The 19,415-nt window shown below is 39.7% G+C and overlaps 1 protein-coding gene across 2 annotated transcripts in view; it reads left to right on the top strand.

Moving 5' to 3' along the window:
- The window catches only part of LOC113497925 (dual serine/threonine and tyrosine protein kinase-like), a 30,915-nt gene extending 12,090 nt beyond the window's left edge, over positions 1-18,825 (top strand). The window contains exons 2-22 of one of the 2 annotated variants that reach the window (XM_026877738.1): positions 188-358; positions 1,157-1,317; positions 1,721-1,843; positions 2,223-2,684; positions 3,626-3,786; positions 4,149-4,252; positions 4,619-4,788; positions 5,712-5,828; positions 6,219-6,333; positions 7,138-7,322; positions 9,051-9,252; positions 9,397-9,484; positions 9,754-9,921; positions 12,071-12,200; positions 12,712-12,830; positions 13,061-13,152; positions 13,455-13,584; positions 14,094-14,272; positions 14,749-14,974; positions 15,439-15,524; positions 15,768-18,825. In XM_026877738.1, coding sequence (XP_026733539.1) covers positions 241-358; positions 1,157-1,317; positions 1,721-1,843; positions 2,223-2,684; positions 3,626-3,786; positions 4,149-4,252; positions 4,619-4,788; positions 5,712-5,828; positions 6,219-6,333; positions 7,138-7,322; positions 9,051-9,252; positions 9,397-9,484; positions 9,754-9,921; positions 12,071-12,200; positions 12,712-12,830; positions 13,061-13,152; positions 13,455-13,584; positions 14,094-14,272; positions 14,749-14,974; positions 15,439-15,524; positions 15,768-15,997 — 3,366 coding nt within the window. In that variant the 5' untranslated portion in view covers positions 188-240 and the 3' untranslated portion in view covers positions 15,998-18,825. The remainder of the gene's footprint in view (positions 1-187; positions 359-1,156; positions 1,318-1,720; positions 1,844-2,222; positions 2,685-3,625; positions 3,787-4,148; positions 4,253-4,618; positions 4,789-5,711; positions 5,829-6,218; positions 6,334-7,137; positions 7,323-9,050; positions 9,253-9,396; positions 9,485-9,753; positions 9,922-12,070; positions 12,201-12,711; positions 12,831-13,060; positions 13,153-13,454; positions 13,585-14,093; positions 14,273-14,748; positions 14,975-15,438; positions 15,525-15,767) is intronic. The other variant, XM_026877739.1, reaches the window with a different exon arrangement.
- Positions 18,826-19,415: the final 590 nt, after the last annotated feature.

Genomic DNA, 19,415 nt, shown 5'->3' with positions numbered 1-19,415 from the left:
GGTATGTTTATCAGTAGGCAAGTTCTCATAACACATTCTTTGCATACATAGTTTAAGATTAGATTACGTGAAAATTGTTGTATATTATATTTTCTTAGAGCCCAAAACGTCTCATTTCCATACCCTGTCAATAACTTTGTTAGTTTTTTTACTGGTTGTATTAGGCTTATCATATATAATTTACCCCAGGTCCATACCGCATGCTTTCGTCTCGGCCAGTGTTAGGGCGGGGTGCCAGCGATGGCGGGCGGCGGGTGCGCGTGGTCGCGGCGCTTGGCGGCGCGCACGCGCACTCTGCGCGGCCTCGTCCGGGACACGCAGCGGGCGCTCGATGACGTCACCGATATATTGCATTTCGGTAAGTTTTGACCAAAAAGTACTAACTTCAATCACGATTATTCCATCCTGGATAACAATTATTATTCACAGATACTCATTATCTGAACGTAGAAATTCCCCGTTTCTGTCTAGAATTGTCCTTTATCCAGCACGCAGTTAATGATGTCACCTCACAGTCATACGGTTTATTAATAGCCTATAGTCAGACCAGTTTACGTTGCCTAGCCACGTGGATGTATAAAGCGTCTTTCATGAGATAATAAGAGCCTGTTTTAGATGTCACAGATTATCTCTCGTCATTATCATGCCTAAAGTCTTCTGCACAAAGATCCGAAAAGGTTTAGTGGGATATACAAATGCTTCAAAGTTATCGTGAATATTACGTTCGTATGGATGCCAGAAGCCTATTTAGTGAGATTATCGTAAAAATCTAGTATGTTGTTTTTATAAACACTCCAAAAGTATAAAATTGTATAAGTTAATTACTGATCAGCAGTCAAGACTCGTCATTTTCGCATAAGATAAACCGAATCGTGATGGTATCCTAATTATTTGGTGCATTTTTGTATTATATATTAGTCTTCAAGTTATTACCTAATAGGCACGCGTAATTGGAGATTGAAGCCGTATAAATTGTGTAGATAATCCCACTTAATAATAATGTGCCGTTAACCACTTAGCTGATTAGTAGTTCCTCAAGGATCAAGTAAGCGATTTTATCCTTAGTTAAAAGTTGTGACAAAATAATTTGGTATTTTCCCATCACCACTACCTACCGACCAGCAGTTTTGTAATCAATCTCCCGTCATCTCCCCAGATCCTGAGGTATTCGCAGCGGTGCAGGAGGTGGGCAACCAGTCGCTGCGCTCGACAGCGCTGGTGGTGCTGGGGACTACTCCCGCGGCCCGCGCCCGCTTGCTGCACTGCCTGCTCGGGCATCAGCTGCTCCCGGACTCGGCGCCCAGGGGATGCCGATGGGTATGTTACTTATATAGTTTTCATTTACCTAAGATTGTAATATGGTAATTGAGTATGGACACGTTATGAAGACTTTGGCCTGAAGTGGGCATCGCGAAATACCTATAGTTATATACCCTACAGTTCATCTAGGATGTCAACTACCTCTAAACCAAATTTTATCCCTAGGGTTCATATACGGTACCAACCAAATTTGATCAAATTTGGTAAGCACTTTGACAGCCATGAGGTAACTAATAACCACACACGCATATTTCACTCGGAAGACTCAGTGCAAACCAAAAGAAGCTCGGTGAAAAGTTTTTTAATAACTCTGAGCTCTGTAGAAAGTGCGAATAATTCCGCTTATGTTTAATTAAACAAATTAAGCTACAGTTTGTTTAAGCACCTATTACATTTTCAGATCCGAATACAATACGGCAGCAGTAACCAGCGGCAGGTGCACCTGACTCTCGGCAACTCGGAGTTCGAGCTGGTCGAGGAGTTGGAGTGCAACAAGAGGCCCTGGGACACGCTGCCGGTCGAGGTGAGCAACATAAAATAAACTGTTAAGAAGTGAAGTGAGGAGTTGCGTGGAGTGGTATTGTACCGAAGACACTAGTTTAGATCTATACTTAAAACAATCATAGTGATGACATAGATATGGCTCTGTGCAAGTAATTTCTTGTTTGTTAAATAACAATGCTACCTTGCTTGGTTATAAAGCACGGTATTTAGCTGAGTTATGGTGAAAATGTAAGAAATAAAATGTAATGTAAGTAACAAAACTTGGGAAAATCTTGGGCTAGGTAAATTCGGAAATCTGAATAACACACAAGTTATTATGACAGATGAAGGTCATGATCGATGAAATTATCATTGAAATGTTCTTTTCGACAGTTAAAATTATATTCACTTGTACCCAGGACCTACTAAGACAAGACAAGACTGATCTCACCACGATATTGGAAGTGGAAATCAACAACCAGTTCCTGAAAGATGGTCTCCGCATCATCATACCTCCAGACCTGGACGTAGACCCAGGGGACTCCAGCTATCAGAACCTCAAGAAACTGCATTCAGACCTCTACTCTAAGAGAGACAGTATATTGAAGAATTTCAACCCAGTCTACTTATATGCGATCGACAGAATTGGGAAAAATATTTTCAGTGATAATATTTCTGGGACTATCACCACTTCGAGAAGCGAAGAGGACTTTTGGAATACTTTTAATTTGTATTCGATGGCGCGAGTGGGGAGCGGTGGGGATGGGAGTGAGAGTGGTGAGAACGGTGAGAGTGGGGACCATGGGGATGGGGATGGTGATAAACGTGATGTGAAGCCTGTGTGGACTGAGAGCACGGAGCCCGCTGTGTTTTCTGGTGAGGTGAGTTTTATTGTATGTTTTTTCTATTGTTTATTGTAAATGGTGTATTTTTAGGGTACGTCAGAATACAAAAACGGAACCCTTATAGGATCACTCGTGTGTCTGTCCGTCCGTCGCTTACAGTCAATTATCTCCGAATCTATTAGACTGATTAAGTTGAAATTTGGTACACATATCAATTCCTGTGACCCAAACACAGAGGTGTGACGTGAGCAGATGAAATCTGTATAAGGGGGTCATTTTTGGGGGGGAAGGGGAAAATTAAAAAAAAAATCTGAAAACTGCATCGTGTGGCATATCAAATGAAAGGTCTTGTTGAGAAGATCTTAAATGTATTTTTTTGTAATTTTTAAATAAATAGTTTCCAAGTTATTCAAGAAAATAGACGAAAATTGACCATTCCCCCCCTTATCTCCGAAACTACTGAACCTAAAATTTTGAAAAAAAATACAGAAATTAGTTTTCTCCTTATTGATTATAGGAAAACCTATAAGAAGTCCATGATATTAAAATAACATGGTAAATCACTCAATATTGTGCGTACCAACTTACATAAACAAATTTGGGTCAGATTAAAAAAAAACATGATAGGTAACATCGTACGGAACCCTCTCCACGCGAGTTCAACTCGCACTTGTCCCCTTTTTTTTAATTATGACTTAAGTTTTGCTGCCACTGTCAATTAAATACTGTGAATAAGAAATACGTTTTATTTGCTTTGTCTATAAAAAAATACAAAACAATACTACGACAGACAGTATTTATTTTCGTACATTATTTTGGAAGTATGCCATTTCACGTTGAGCATTTTTTTTGCATATATTGTTTATATTTTTGTATCAACAAATAATAATAATATGCAGCGATTTTGTTAGTTTATCGACTTCGACTTACATCTAGAAGATTCTAGAAGATCTACTTTAGCACTTTACTGTCTGCAGAATTGCCTTGACCTCCATCAAATAAAAGAGGTGAACCCGAACTCGCAAGTGCTGTTCGTTCTCTTCTCCGACAGCGAAGACGTGAACAGAGCAGGAGTTAGCACGGAAGAGAAGAAGACGGAGAAACGGATCAATGTGGACGCTTTGAAGTGGATTTTTAGGTACGAGTATCTGATTCAACTTGCATATTCAATTACAAGTGTTGTGGGTTTGATTTCCAGCACATTACATCACATTTACGCTGTCAAAAATAGTTTTAGGAGATTTATTAGAAACAAACCATTCCCAAACTAAGGAATTTATTTTTTTGTCGGGGATGTATTACAAATATTCAAGTTAAGTTCAAGCATTCGTAGATCAGACAAATGCTTGTCACTACTCGGCTGTCCGTGGTATTTATGTTACAAACTCCCAACGACACGAGAACTAAATCGATTAGTCATCGAAATGTTGAAATGTGTCTCAGTAAACAGCTATCTGAATTAGTAGTAATGTAGTTCTGTATTCATTAACTTATTTTCAGACACAACCATGAGCAGGCCCCAAAAAGCGCAGGAGAGGAGAAAAGACTGCATGAAGAGCAAACCGCCTTCATGACCGATCTCATGGACCAGTGGGAGATGATGAGTGAGTAAATCAAAGTTAAACTAGGTCCCGTTTTGATAATCGCACAGCATGTGTGAATAGCTATAAAAAACCATCGGCATTAGCCTTAAAATCCTTAATTAAAAATTAATAGTTTAAAAAATCTAAATACGTACGTTTTTAAATGTCATTCAATTCAAACTTTATCGGAATCGGTCCAGCCGTTTTTACAGTCGTAAATTACATGGTACTTCTTTGAAGCTGCTCTGAAAATTCTAGCCTGCTAGTTTATCGGGACGTGCCTCAAAATTGAGTTACAAAAATCCAACCGAAACGATAAACAAACAAATAAGCAAGAAAGTTAGTTTATAAATGTGATTTACGTAATAGTGTAACATCCCCCCTCAGCCACCCCCCCTCCGAAGCACCCCGTGAAGAGTCAGTGCGTCCTGCTGGAGGACAGTCCCGGGCGCGGCGGCGAGCGCGGCGTGTCGCGCGGCCTGCTGCCCGCCGTCGTGAAGTTCGCCAGCGACAGCCTGCACTCCTACTTGCTGGACTACTGCACCAGGCTCAGCGAGGTCTGTCTGCATTGCCATACACCGACACTATGGCTCAGAATATGTAGGACAGTTCAGGTTTAGTCAGAAAGAGTCTGACGTCATCGGTTTTCTCCTAAGGGAGCGGGTGTCCATGAAGATTCCGATTACAAAGAAGAAGGCTCAGCATGCGAGTTCTAAAGTTGGAAATTTTGTCGACCAATGGATGTCATGGAATCATATTTTTGTATGTTTTATGTTATGTTTATGTTGTTTTATGTTATGTTTGGTTGAGAAGCGTTTGTCTTGAGACATGAGTTAAGGATTCCGCCGGTTCTTAAATATAGCAATGTGGTCCCTATCCAAATCGCTATAAAAAAAAACACTCACCAATTCACCTGGTGGATAACTTAGAAAAATAATTCCCGACATTGAGCTATACACCGTGATTTTTTAGTCGTCTTACAAAACCAGCCCAGTTCATGTATCCAATGACTGGAACACGTTCATGATAAAAAAATAGGAATTATGAGATTTGAAAGAAAAAATAATGCAATTTTTATTCAATATTATGATGCAATTCGTAGTTTTTTAGAAACACAGCTCTGTTGCGAGCGCGGTCCGAGCCTTGTAACAATGGTGACGGCCGCGGGCGGCGGCAATTTTATCATTTTTAAGAGTATATTTCAGATTTCTCTTGTTTAATTGTCTTCGTACTTATTATCTTAGTTGATGATAAAAAAAATATAATCGCACCTAAGGGTATTTTACGTCGGATACATGAACTGGACTGCTTTTGTAAGACGACTAAAAAATCACCGTGTATAGATCTATCAAGCCTAAAACGTCCAATTGATTTAAGATGAGAAAAGGCAGTTGAAGAAGCTTACAAATATTTATCATGCTTACGACTACTTTGTCATGAATCTTGAAATCTGTCTATAAATGACATATTTGAAACCCAGGTCCACGTGAAACTCCTGCAGCAGTTCATCCTGGCGTCGTTCGACATGGCGCGGGAGCTGCAGGTCGTGCCCAAGAAGATACAGTACGTGGCCAGGCAGGAACAGCAGTTGTATGAGGTGAGGAAACTTCTACCATACAAGGAACAACCGCAAAAAAAGAATTAGTTGATAACTGGTCCTGATGGTTTAGGTGTCTAGGTCTTTTATCAGTTGGGTGTCGTGCTCTTTATCGAAATATCGAGGAATCTTAAGGTCTTGAAAAACTTGTTATAGCGAAGTCCCAAAAATCTGACTTATACGTATGTATTCAATTAATAAAAATCTGAAAACTAGATATTCTAGATATAATAAAACTAGTGCGAAAATAAATTTTCATAATATAGCCTGGAAAAAGTCCTATATTTACTGAAACAACCTTTTTCATATTCATTACTCCTTATACCCATTCATATTAGTCTAATGCTCTCACAAAACCCGCAATGTTTAACATCCTTGCTTCTTCCTCAGACTATAAACGAGAAGTTCTCTGAAGGTGACAAGAAGCGCGAGCTGCTGCAGATCATGCAGGAGGTGCTGGAGGAGATGAGGGTCGAGATCAACAACATGGACTGGAGTGTCGACGGTAATGTATACTCTATACTAGTGGATATAGGGTTGATATTGACTTAGCTTAGATATTCGTGAAGTATGGAACTGTTGTATAAATTAATGATTGAAATATTGGTCCCACTGTTGGGCATAGACTTCTTTCCATATAGGGAAGGTTTGAGCATTGACCATGGTGGCTTATAGCGGGTTAACTATTTCAGATTCCAATATTTGGTAATACAGGTTTCCTTCACCGTTAATTAGTAGTGTTTTAGAATAAATAAGAAAGAACATAAAACTTTGTAAAAGTCACATTGGTATTTTGCGAGCGTTGGGATCGAAACCTGTACCTCGTATATATGTAAAGAAAAATATATTTTTCTTTAAATATTATCTATAAATAGAATAGACACTGTTTTATTAATCTGTGGTATGATTTGTCTTGTCTATGAATCGTTTAGCTGTCATGAGAAAACTTATTTGAAATTAATTTTGTTCGTTACATTGAAGACTAACAGTAATTGTGATTTGGGAATCGACATTGTGATTAATAGCATTAAATGTCGTTTCTTTACTTTCAGGTGAGATTTTGTTACAAATACTTACCTTTGTTTACATGTATCAGATGTGTATACCTAGATTAAACAATAAATTCTTTACTTTCAGAGAAACTCAATTTTGTTTAATTTGCTGTGTCGTCCAAGTCGCCATTACTTATATATATAAATTAATGAATACAACCGCAAGGCCATAACGACATATATTTGTACTAGCAGAACTAAAGTTTTCATTTGTCCATTGTGCCCTTAATATAGCTCCTTTTACCTCTGCCCCGCAGACCTGCCCTGGCACCAGGACCCTCGGTTCGCGGTGTCCAACTCTGTGTTCTACTCGTCCGCGCGCAGCTCGCCCTCGCCGCCGCGCGACGTGGAGGAGGCTGTCTCCTACGACACCTACAACTTCGATGACTACGAGATCATACGCTCCAGCGAGGAGAGCTACTCGGACTCGTTTAAGGTCAAGGTTAGTATATGGGGGTTTTCTTAACTACTAACTATTGTACTTAGACTCAGAATCACAAAGGCTTGAAATAAGCGTGGATCGAAACCGCAACACGTCACTCTCTGTTGGCTTGGCGTCGTGACCTCAAATACCCGAATTTCTATATGAGTTAAAGATTCATTACTCAGTAACTTTAAGCGAAATAATTAGGTTTTAAGATGTTTGTGATGAAATGAAATGAAATGAAATGAAATTATTTATTCTGCAAATAGGATATTTTTTATCACTTTTACATGTCTTTTTTGAGAACGATGGAGCCGACATTTCCTAGCTGACTACCCTAAGAAGAAATGTCGAAACAAACTCAGGGGTCGCAGTCTCTTTTAAAGTCCAGACAATTTTCAAATTCGAGTGTATAAACTAATGCAGAGTATTGCAATAAATTGATAATATACCTGCATAAGGTTTGTACTTACAAAAAAAAATGTATAAAAAAGATTTAAAAAATAATAACGCAAATGAGTTGCATGTTATCAAATCAAATAATAATTAATATTAACAAAAATAAATTCATGCAAAAGCACAAAAAATGTCACATATGTATAAGATTATATGCAAAAGCACAAAACATGTCAATATTTATGTACATAAATAATGATAGCTGTATAAGCGAGCAGTTCAATCCCAAGCATTTTTATCATTTAAATAATCTGATATTTTGTAATATCCTTTTCCGGATAGTTTTAATTTAATAAAAGTTTTAAATTTCTTAGTCGGTAGCTTACGAACATGAATGGGAAGCTTGTTGTAGAAACGTATACATTGACCCATGAACGAGTTGCTTACTCTATGGAGACGAGTAGCATGTACGGCTAAATTATGTTTGTTCCTTGTATTCATTGAGTGGATATCGGACAATTTTACAAAGTTTGATTCGTTTTTATGAACAAACATTAAATTCTCAAATATGTACTGTGAAGTTACAGTCAGAATGTTTATCTCTTTGAATTTCTCTCGGAGAGAAACTCTTGGGCCCAAATTATAAATAGCGCGGACGGCCCTTTTCTGAAGCACAAAGATGGAATGAATATCTGCACAGCCTCCCCAGAGGAGGATCCCGTACGACATAAGGCTATGAAAATAACTGAAATAAACTATTCTGGCTGTATCCACATCAGTTATCAGTCTAATTTTTTTTACAGCATAGGCGGCTGAACTGAGCCTGCCGGATAACTTGTTTATGTGAGGGCCCCACTGTAGTTTGGCATCAACAGTTATGCCAAGAAAGACAGTGGACTCAACAGGGTCCAACTCTATCCCATTCAGTTGTACGTTGGTTCTTAATTGCCTTACATTTGGCATTGAAAATTTAATTAATTTAGTTTTACTGGGATTCAAAAGAAGATTATTTATATTGAACCAATGGACAACCTTTGCAAGGGCAACATTAATTTCCTGAAAGTTTTGAAGCTGACGCTTAATTTTGAAAACAAGAGATGTGTCGTCAGCAAATAATAAAATCTTGTGATTATCCCTTACATGAAAGGGTAAATCGTTAATATAGATTAGAAAAAGAAAAGGGCCTAGTATTGAACCCTGCGGAACGCCCATAGTTACAAGAGCTCCTTCAGATTTTTTGCCATGATGTAAAAACTGTTACGTCTAAAATAGTGTGAGTTTGATCCACATGCTGTCTGTAGGGCAAAGTCTGTTTTTCCAAAACCCCTCAAATACTCTTGTCTCCTCCAGCCAGTGGAAGAAGAATCCCCTCCGTTTAACAAGATCCTGGTGGAGAACGAGGCGGAGATGTTCTCTGTGTCGACGGCGGCGCGCTCGTGGGGCAGCCGCAGCAGCGCCACCACCACCACCACGGCCACCACTGCCACCACCGCCTGCACCAACAGCGTCAACATCTCCGTCAAGCAGGCCGAGCTCGATGTGCAGCAGACTGGTATAGAACATCAGCATATCTGCTTCGAGTAAATTTAGAAATTGATGTCGATGTATGACTAAGATAGTCAATAATACGGGTATATGTATACCTAGTTGTATAGCTTCCTGAAGGATATTGACTCATTTCCCTCTATTTTTACAGTTCTTTCAAAACTGAGCCAAAAAATAAGTCTGAAGTTAGCTACGTTTGTGGATTGCCTCAAGGATATTTATTTTGGAACTTTACAAAGGTGAGATCATTTTATTTATTATTATTTTAAAGTATGCAATTTGTAAATTGATGCAACGGTTGTTGAGGCCTGCGAAGTGAGAAGTATCATTTTGCCTGTTTAGTTAGTTTTTTTTCGCGGTAGCAATACTGACAAGCAAGAGTGTGATTAACTGTATAAATTAAAGTTTCTTTTAGAACTACGTTTAATTTGATCCATTGCATCTGTTCGTTCTTGGGCCGCTGTTTGTGTGTGTGATGTATTAATGTGTAAGTGTGGGTGTGCGTCAGATGCCTGGAGTCGCTGGAGTGGTCGTGCCGCGCGGAGCTGGGCGGGCGGCCGGCCAGCGAGGCCATGCGCCAGCTGCTGTCCGTCGCGCGCCAGGTGGAGCTGGCGCCGCACGCCTGCTTCCCCCTGCTGCGGTCGCTGCTGGACTCGCTCCGGCGGCTGCTCTACAAGTCAGTTGCTTTTACACCAATATAATATTATACCATATTTTTGTATTAACTATCGTGAGACCGATACATTATTAAATGATGCACGTCAGCTCATGTTTAAAAACTCCGGTTGCGTCCGAAACTAGTCGGGCGCTCCCAATAAATATGGAAATGAAATGAAATCATTTATTCCGTAAGTAGGATATAATATCATCACTTTTATAAGTCTTTTTTTTTTAGAACGCTGGAGTCGACATTTCCTATCTGACTACCCTGAGAAGAAATGTCGAAACAAACTCAAGGGTCACAGTCTCTTTTGAAGTCCAGACAATTTAAATGCGAATATAAATGTATAAACCAATGCACGGTATTTCTTTGGACTGGCCTTTTGAGGAAAGTACCAGATCGATCTGAGCAAGGGGAAAAAAAAAGGAAACTCACTCAAATCGCCAGCGACATTATAATATATGCAAAAGCACAAAATATGTCAAAAATTTTATAAATGTATATGCACTGTGTGTAAACCGTCACATCATTTAATAATATAATACTAGCCTTTATTGTCCTTCTTATTGCTAGGGTTCAAATCCATTCGACGACAAGGCCATCACGGCATTTAACATCTATAATCTTCTTTGAGGATTTTTTTACCGCGAGATATGTAACCTCAGGGAGTTCTTCCTCCGTATAGACGTGGGAAAGCATCGAGATGTGGTGGCAGTGGATAAGAACTTCACTCCGCTCTGTCTGGGCAAAGAGAACTGGCGCAAACCTATTGTACAAAGCGTCAAAGACCTCAAAGATGTATGACAAAGCAACGGACGCTTTTATCGGATCCTCATGGAGCCGATGTTAATTTCTTAGCGTCCATGGCCTGGCTAGGCTTTGGTGATGGCTTGTGTCGTGAGACATGTAAAGATAGTCACATAGCCTTCTGTTTGGTGCGTCCGACGGTCACGGAGAGAGGCCCGAAGTAAACGATCCCGTTGAAGTAGAAAGGTCGCTTGTGATGTGCTCGGCAACACGTAGACAGGACCCCGTGTCTTTATGTGGCAGAAGAAGCATTATCTTAGGATAGCACGTGTGATGTGGGGTGCAATCGATTCGAAATGCACTAATAAAATTTTATATAATACAATTTTAATTTAAAAACACTAATATAATTTATTATCTCACTATTTCGCTAGTTTAGAGGTCGTATCTAAGTATTTATTTCTATTTAATTTACTCACCTGGGGTGTGGCCCACGGAAATCATACCGACATGCAGAGTTCTCAAGTCTTGTACACCATTACTTTCCAACAAACACTTTCCACAAATTTGCAGTATTACAAACATCACAATCAATATAAACATCGCACTCATTACATAATTCTTGCGTATTGCGTAATACTTGGGATAGGCGCCGCCATGATTTTGGTTTATTACATGACATTTTGACGTTGACACTCACATATTTGGCATGGATTGAACCAAATCTGCGCGAAAGGCTTCCCGAGTGTTGCCAAGGAATATTTATCTATGTAGTCGATTTTAGTCGGTATTTATTTTTTTCTATTATGACATCTGTTTAGTTTATTTTTTACACCTTATTTAATTCTTGCCCCAGCAGACGTCATCGCGTTAGCTTCGGCTCTCGCTGAAAATCAGCGCTGAGGCTTTTGTCCTGTACAGGGTCTCAGCATTATGCTGAGCAAGGGCCGTTTCACGTGGGGTGTGGCACATATTTCCCATTACTGTTTTTTAATTGTAACTCGTCTTTTCTTATTTCTAACGACTGCTATTTTTTTATTATTTATGTTTATTGTTTGTAAGGCTGTGTCACACGCGTGCGTGAATAAACGTATTTTCTTTCTCAATCTTAGTACCCAGTACTTTTGTTGACAACCTAGTATTGTTGCCTTGAGCCGGCGTAAAGGTGCTGCCGGCGAACCACCCGCATGCATAGAGTCTCCATCGACGATTAGCGGGCTCTTTATTCTTCTTTGTTCGTCGGTAGTTCACCTTCTAGCTAGTGGTTCTGCAGAGGTACCGGCGTACTGGAGGCGGTCGCAACTTGAGGATTTCGTTGGATCAGGCAGATCCTCTGCAACCTGCATTCTTTTTCACTTGTCCCGCACACATTTCTTTTATGGCTTGATAAAGTTATAATACCTCTGTCTTCTGGCAGACTGCGGCTGGTGGGCGGCGCGGAGCAGGCGGCGTGCTGCGTGCTGTCCCCGCAGTGGCGGCGCCGGGGCGCGGCCGCCGCGCTGCACGCGCTCGCGCCGCAGCGGCTGGCCAGGCTCATCTCCGCGCAGGTCAGTGATGCTGTGTGTGTCCCACAAGGCTGGTGGCGGGCTGCGAGGCCAACGTGGTCAACGTGGTCTGGCCAACTATATGCCACGATAACACTATTTCTAATGATAATCAACGCACCAAAAAGCAGACGCCGCTCTACGCCATGATATGGAGCAAGACCCCAAGTGTTGGTCTCAATTTAGAGGCAGCTGTGAAAACCGCAAACACGTCTAATGTATGTCAAGTATTTTTAAACAATCAAAATCAAAAGAGCAATTGTGAATCACATAAATGCTTGTCCAACGCGGGAATTCACGGGTCTCTCTTCTCACTCTTCCAATAGCATCCAAGCTGCCCAAGAATGCTGAAGAGCTTCTGATGCGATCTTCACAAAAAGAGGCTTTCACAAATGCTTGTCCAATACAGGAATTTAGCCCTGGACACGTCCCGCAGCGTGGGTTTTGGCGTGGTGAGTTATCAGCGATCACAATTTAAGTACGATTAATCACAAATCCGCTTATCATCCGCTAGATATTGGAAAGACTGAGCACAGCCCACGAGCGCTACCAATCAGCCCTCGCCGCGCTGGAGAGTGCGCTGGCCAGCCGACTGCATCACACTGAGGATATCAAGCTAGCTATTAGGAAGAAGTAAGTTTTACCAACATGTTATACAAAAATATTAAAATCAATCTGTTGTCACTTGCATGCGCTAAGACGTAGAGAGACAGAAATATGTAATCCCCACTTTACCAAGCAGCAATTTTTGTACGGCAAAATCGAATTGGTTGTATATCGGTCTACAAATGTACATTAACGGCGGTTTGTAAACAGATAGGGTGAGCCCAAGCCTTTATAATAAATTTTTGGTTCTATTACAGATACGCGCCGACATTCGCCCGTTTATGTCTCGAAAGTACGTCCATGTGTGACCTACTCATGTACGGAACTCCTGAATTGGGAAGGGAAATCGGTAAGGAAATTATTGCTTAAAAATTTATCCACAGTTCATTTTACTTGGTCAAGAAGAAAACAAAATGTTAATGCTTCAGTTGTCATACAATCTTATGAATAATCGATAACTGTCAACTTAAATTAAGAAAAATCATCGATAATGTATCCCGAAGCCCACTATTCAAAATAAAAATTTAACTTTTTTTGGACTAAGTGCTGCACGAATAACTAGTTAGCTAAGTGGTTCGTCCGTCTTGTGGGCTTTGACGGAACTACTTTTCTCGAACTATGCACGTCCTACACCTGGTATACCACCTGCAGGTCGCGGTCAATACGGAGTAGTGTACAGCGCCCGCAGCTGGGCGGGACGGTCGCCCGTCGCCGTGAAGTCAGTGCTACCGGCAGACGAGAGGCACTACCGAGAACTGGCCATGGAGTTCTTCTATACCAGGTCTGTACAAAAGCCTCTATAAATTATTGATCTTATCATAAATACGAAAGTACTGTACCAGTAACAATTCAGATTTAATGGACATGCAGTTTCATGACTTTTAGTTGCCGAAAAGTAACCCTCTATGTGTTCGACTTCCTTTGTCTTTCTTTGCGCTGTGATTCTGAACTCCTGAATCGGTCTTCGTCGTCCATGGGGGACTAAGAACACCAGGTTCTTCATAGAAGATCAAATTAACCTGACTGACGCGCCCGCCTTAGTGCGACACTACCGCGGGTCGAGAACTTCAAAGGCGCGCTGCCGTGGAATGAAATATTTTATTTCCCATATTAGATATACATACGTTATCACTTTCATAAGCTAGTTTTTTATCTATTCCGAGTCCTTAACCTCAAAATTTGAAAAACTTAGGGGTCATTCTTCAAGTCTGTCGAGATCGTCATTGCTTTCGCTGGTAGGCTTATAGGCTTACGCTCGTCTTCCTTCACTGATACCTGTGTGGTCTGCAGAAGCATCCCCGCGCACCCGCGCATCGTCCGGCTGCTGGGCTCGGTGGTGCAGCGGCACAGCGGCGCGGGCCCGTGCGTGCTGCTGGTGTCGGAGCGCAAGGTGCGCGACCTGCACGCCGCCGTGCGCGCCGGCCTCGCCTGGCCCAGCAGGCTGCGCATCGCCAGGGACATCGTGGAAGGTACGACCCGCAGGCTGGACACCCACAGCGGCGCGGGACAAGGACGCAGTGTACTGCACTTACAAATTACGTGACACAATTTACAAGTACACTAGAGTTGGACTGAAATTAAGATATTGGTGATGCCCGCGGACACGCCCGCTACAAATCGAAAATGAATGGGGGACATAGAATCAGGATAAAAACTCCGTCACAGCGACAGTATTTAGTTGTGTGTGTAGACTATTAGACGAAGAGCAGTACGCTTCGTACATAGCCACTTTAATTTATTTTCACTTTACATAAATCTCTACGGTTGGCACTGCAATCATGGAAAATACACTTGTTTTAAAAACAATGTGTGATTTTACCCTTACCAATCTGCTTCTCACTGCTAGGCATAAAAAAGGGTTGTGCTTTGATCGCCATTGATCTCGTACTCAAATACATTTTGCATCCAACCCAAAACACTAACAAAAATATCACTTTCCGCCCAGGTATCCGCTACCTGCACTCCCTGGGCCTGGTTCACCGCGACATCAAGATGAAGAACGTCCTCCTGGACTCCGCCGACCGCGCGGCGCTCTCGGACCTCGGCTTCTGCGCGGCCGAGGCCCTCATGTCGGGCTCCGTGGTTGGGACCCCCGTACACATGGCGCCAGAACTACTGGCCGGGGACTATGATGCCGCTGTCGATGTATACGCCTTCGGGATACTGTTTTGGTGAGTCTGATAAGGTTGTAAGTGATTTTATCGAGACGAATGATAGTTAAAAGCCTCGCGTGCTGTAAATTTTGACAGCAGACCTGCGATAGGAGAAATTGAGGCAACACTAATAGCCGACAGATTGCTGTCAACACACGAAACCCATTTTATGCGACGTTTCGAGCGATAAGCGTTTCTCTGGTCCGCGAAATGCTGGTTCTGAGTGTGATAAAGATAAAGATAAAGATCATTTATTTGCCAAAACACGGGTGTGGGTGCATGACTTGAATGTTTGTGAAACCCCCCGCGACTCAAGGATTAAAGTCTTAAGTGAGGAGTCGTTTTTTAAGAACAACATCAACATATACCTGCTACTATAACACAATGTAAATTAAAATGATAGTTCCCTATTATATTTGTTCAGGAACTTCAAAAAAATTGAACTGAGTTTAGTTAATTATTCCTACACTGATTGCTTACAGGTACGTGTGTGCGGGGAACATCAAACTACCTTCAGCATTCGAGACGTTCCAGAATAAAGAACAACTATGGAGTAAGGTGAAAAGAGGTAAACATATTGTTTCTCTCCGGTTAGAAGATAAAGGGATTTACCTCTCCCATATTTTCCCTCCTAAAATCTGAAGTTCGAGAAAAGAAGAAAAGTTACATCTACATACTTTCAAAATAATATTAAGCAAATTAATGTAATTTGATTACAATCAAGTTAAATTAATTTGCTCATTGATAACCACATTCTTACTCTATAAGTTAAAATTGTTGACTTGCATTACTAATTTTCTTGAACTCTTAGGTCTTCGCCCCGAGCGCCTGCCCCACTTCTCCGACGACTGCTGGGAGGTCATGGAGTCCTGCTGGGCTTCAGAACCCTCGCAGCGGGCCCTACTGGGTCACGTGCAGGACAAGCTGCAGTACATTCACGAGCACAGCCTGACGTACGCAGACCCGCGCCAGGAGCAGAGCGGCAGTCCCTACGAATCTGATGATGATAGTCTAGATATGACTGGTGTTGAGAGGCAGTGAGTGCAACTGGTCACATGTGAAAGTATAAAAGTTGCGTGAGGCGTTGATGCTTATTTATCGGGAGAGCCCGACTAGTTTCAGCCCCAACCACAGTCCTTAATCATGAGCTGAGTAGTGTTTTGATCTGTTACTTGTGTCATCGCAACATATAATGGAGATGATAATCATCACAAATATAAATTAATTAGTCAGCAAATTTAATAAAAATGTCTTCTAACGACATATTTTAAGACATTCCGCCACTTTTAAAGAAATATTATTGTGGTTGTGGGAGTGGGTTGCGGCACGCGTCCAAAACTATGACAATGTTACTTTAAGTCGTGGTAATAGACCATCAACATGATAATTATACCAAAAAAGATTTAAGAACTAATGCATCCTAAGATACCATAATAGATATCGTTCGTGAATCGTTTTGTTCGCGTTTGAATTTACCAAGTATTGTGAGGGCCCAGTAAGGGCAATAAAGCACATATTGGGTGTTTCAATACCAAGTTACTGTGCAAAGAAGGGCATAATGCCTGTCTTCTAAGCGATATCTATGAATAAAATCCCTTGTTTCCTGTGGTTGGTTTGCTTTCGTAGTTCTGGGTGTATTGCGACTGATGGCGGAGAAAGGCAATATCTCTTGATGGTAAATTTCATATTACAATATTGAGAACTATGTCTAAAAGGCTAATTATTGAATTTCATGCTTTTATTATGCCAGTGTTTAAAAAATTTGCCTATTTATTACCAATGCCAAAACACGGTATCCTCTTAATATGTTTTAATACACCCTGAATTACTTTATTACTAGACTAAAAACAACAGGTATTGTAGACTTACAACATGCCTTGCTCGAAAAGCCTTAAAAACCAGCATTTCAGTAGCCAAATGCTAAACTGAATATTTCATATCAAAAACTGGTCTCCATGAGATCACAAATTGTCCTAGAATCAGCTTTCTTCTAAAAAGCGTGGTTTTATAACTGAACAACATTAAAAGGAATGTTTTAACATGGCAACATTTACTTGAAGATGATGGTGTTACCATTCAAATCAAATGTCATTTTTATACAATAAAAATGTATAAACTTAATATAGTTCGTTAAAAGAAAATCATAAAATTGTTTATGAAATTATATGAAAAATTAAATTTAAAAAAATATGCGTGCTATTAACTGTTTAAGTAAGGTTTTTATGAAAATTTGCGCTTATTTTAGATAAAAAACCCTAAGTTTGTGACTGGGTTAAAAAATAAGAAATGCCGATCAATTGCTATATCAACTACGTTATTCATTGATCCCAACATAGCTTGGAGAATCTTGATACTTGTTAAAAGTTTAAGAAGCGAATTTTCACGAGGATTGAGCTCATAAAGCAAGGCTTTTGGCGATAACAGCTGATAGTAGGCATAAAAAACTGGATTCATAATACAAAATTACTATGGCATAATAAGTAAAGTAATATTACCAAGTTTGTAAAGCGATCAACAGATGGCGCTGTTAGAGGCAATCTCGCGAATACTTTTACAGACGAAGTCGCAAGCTTATACTATGTTTTAGAAGTTTACAAATAAAATCTAACTTTTGATATCAATTGAAATCAAGTCTATTTAAAATTAGCGTAGAGTAACAAATCTGTCTGATAGACAAACTAATAATGAACTATAAGTCGTAGCAATAAGGTTTATATTTGTCTGTGATCAAGAAATTGTTATATGTATCTATTAAGGACAAAACTTGTTAAATTATTGGTTGATACAATCTGCGAGCAAATATTATTATGTTTTGAACATAAATAAAAAAAAATCCGTTCGTAAAATGTATTTTTTCCTGAAAATTCGATAGCTTGATAATAATAACGCTTTGTACGAAACTGAGCCTTATGTCATAGGAATAAGGTTTACTTTTCAATCATTTGTAATTAATAACGTGAGATCCACAGTACATGTAATCAGTCAAGAAAGAATTCCCAAAAAAAACTTATTATGATTGATGTTTTTGCTCTATATGTTAGGCTAAAGAATCAAATTTCTTAGATCTGCCAAACGACCTACGTATATAAAGAATAAGGTCTATTATCGAGTGGTAACAACTATTGGTCAAAATCTCTAATAGGTGATGCAAAATAAACCGTGCGAGTTGTATTATATTCAATGAATGGACTTAAAGAGTTTATTAAATTTAAATAATACATGGTGCCACTATAGGCAGTCTTTTAAGGGATCTTTTACGGAGAACCTTTGGATGGGTTTCATAAAGAAGAAGTAAGATTTGTGCATATAGTCTATATACAGTGCATAGTATATTAGACTGCACGGATAGCCGCGTGGTTCAGGACACCAAGCCCTCTGAGAGCAATGTGTCTCGGGTTCGATCCCCGCATAATACTTGTCGATAGTTTTTATAACTTGATAATGAGGCCTTCCTGTCTGTTCGTAGTGTTTCATACAACTTTTATAAATAAATAGATCTTATTTTTGTGAATTGTCTCCAATATAATGCTTTTTAATAACTACTTGAACTATAATGATAAACACAAATCATTGAAATTTTAATAGCAATATAACAATTTATTGCTTAATGTATAGTTAAAGACAACAGTTATTAGATATCGTCTTTCATGACATTTATTTTTCTAGTCTGTTTAAAACTTCTCTCGACGCAAATCAGAAAAGAATATTTTTTTATAGAATTTGTCTTTGACTGTACCTTTATAGCGGGTGTTGTATTTGAGACAGTTTATATTACAATACACGCTGTATACCTAGTATTATAACACAACAGACGTTACAATGTTATTTTAAGAACATTATTGTACCCCAGAAATATACGCTTTTATAGATTTTGTAGTTTTATTTTACAACTTAGCATTTTTTTCAAATACTTCTAAAAGGAGCAAAGAAAAATAATGTAATCATTATGCCTTTTTTTAAGGGGGTTTGTAGACTTACAAGTATGTTAATGGTATATTTCAAACGTAATGATTCAATGCACTTTAGGAACAGATATTGGTCTCAACGCATCTTTGTGCAAGACAAGCATTTGTGTGATTGACGAACGTTTGTACTGAGTTTGGGTATCTATTGTATGTGACAGCAGTATACAACTATAATAAAGTATAAATTAATATTTCAGAAGTTTATTTTAAAACACGCTTTTTGTGTATCAACTAAAATCTAATTAAAAATAAATGAACAAAGATCACAAATGTTTTCTTTTTTAATCTGCCACAATATAGCCTTGGGACCAACGTCATACATATTAACTAAATTAAAACTAAAAAGGTAATATTATACCACGCCAAGAGGCCTACTGTGTCCTATTACGGGACCTACATAAAGCCTTCATTATCACTACTGTGTACAGTCTATGTCAGGTCATGAGTAAAGTAGGCATATTTTGTAATTTCTTCCTTATGTACAGGCTTTAAGG

This window comes from Trichoplusia ni, chromosome 10, assembly GCF_003590095.1.
Source record: "Trichoplusia ni isolate ovarian cell line Hi5 chromosome 10, tn1, whole genome shotgun sequence".
NCBI classification, from domain to species: Eukaryota; Metazoa; Arthropoda; class Insecta; order Lepidoptera; family Noctuidae; genus Trichoplusia; species Trichoplusia ni.
This window is presented reverse-complemented; position numbering and strand designations above follow the sequence as displayed.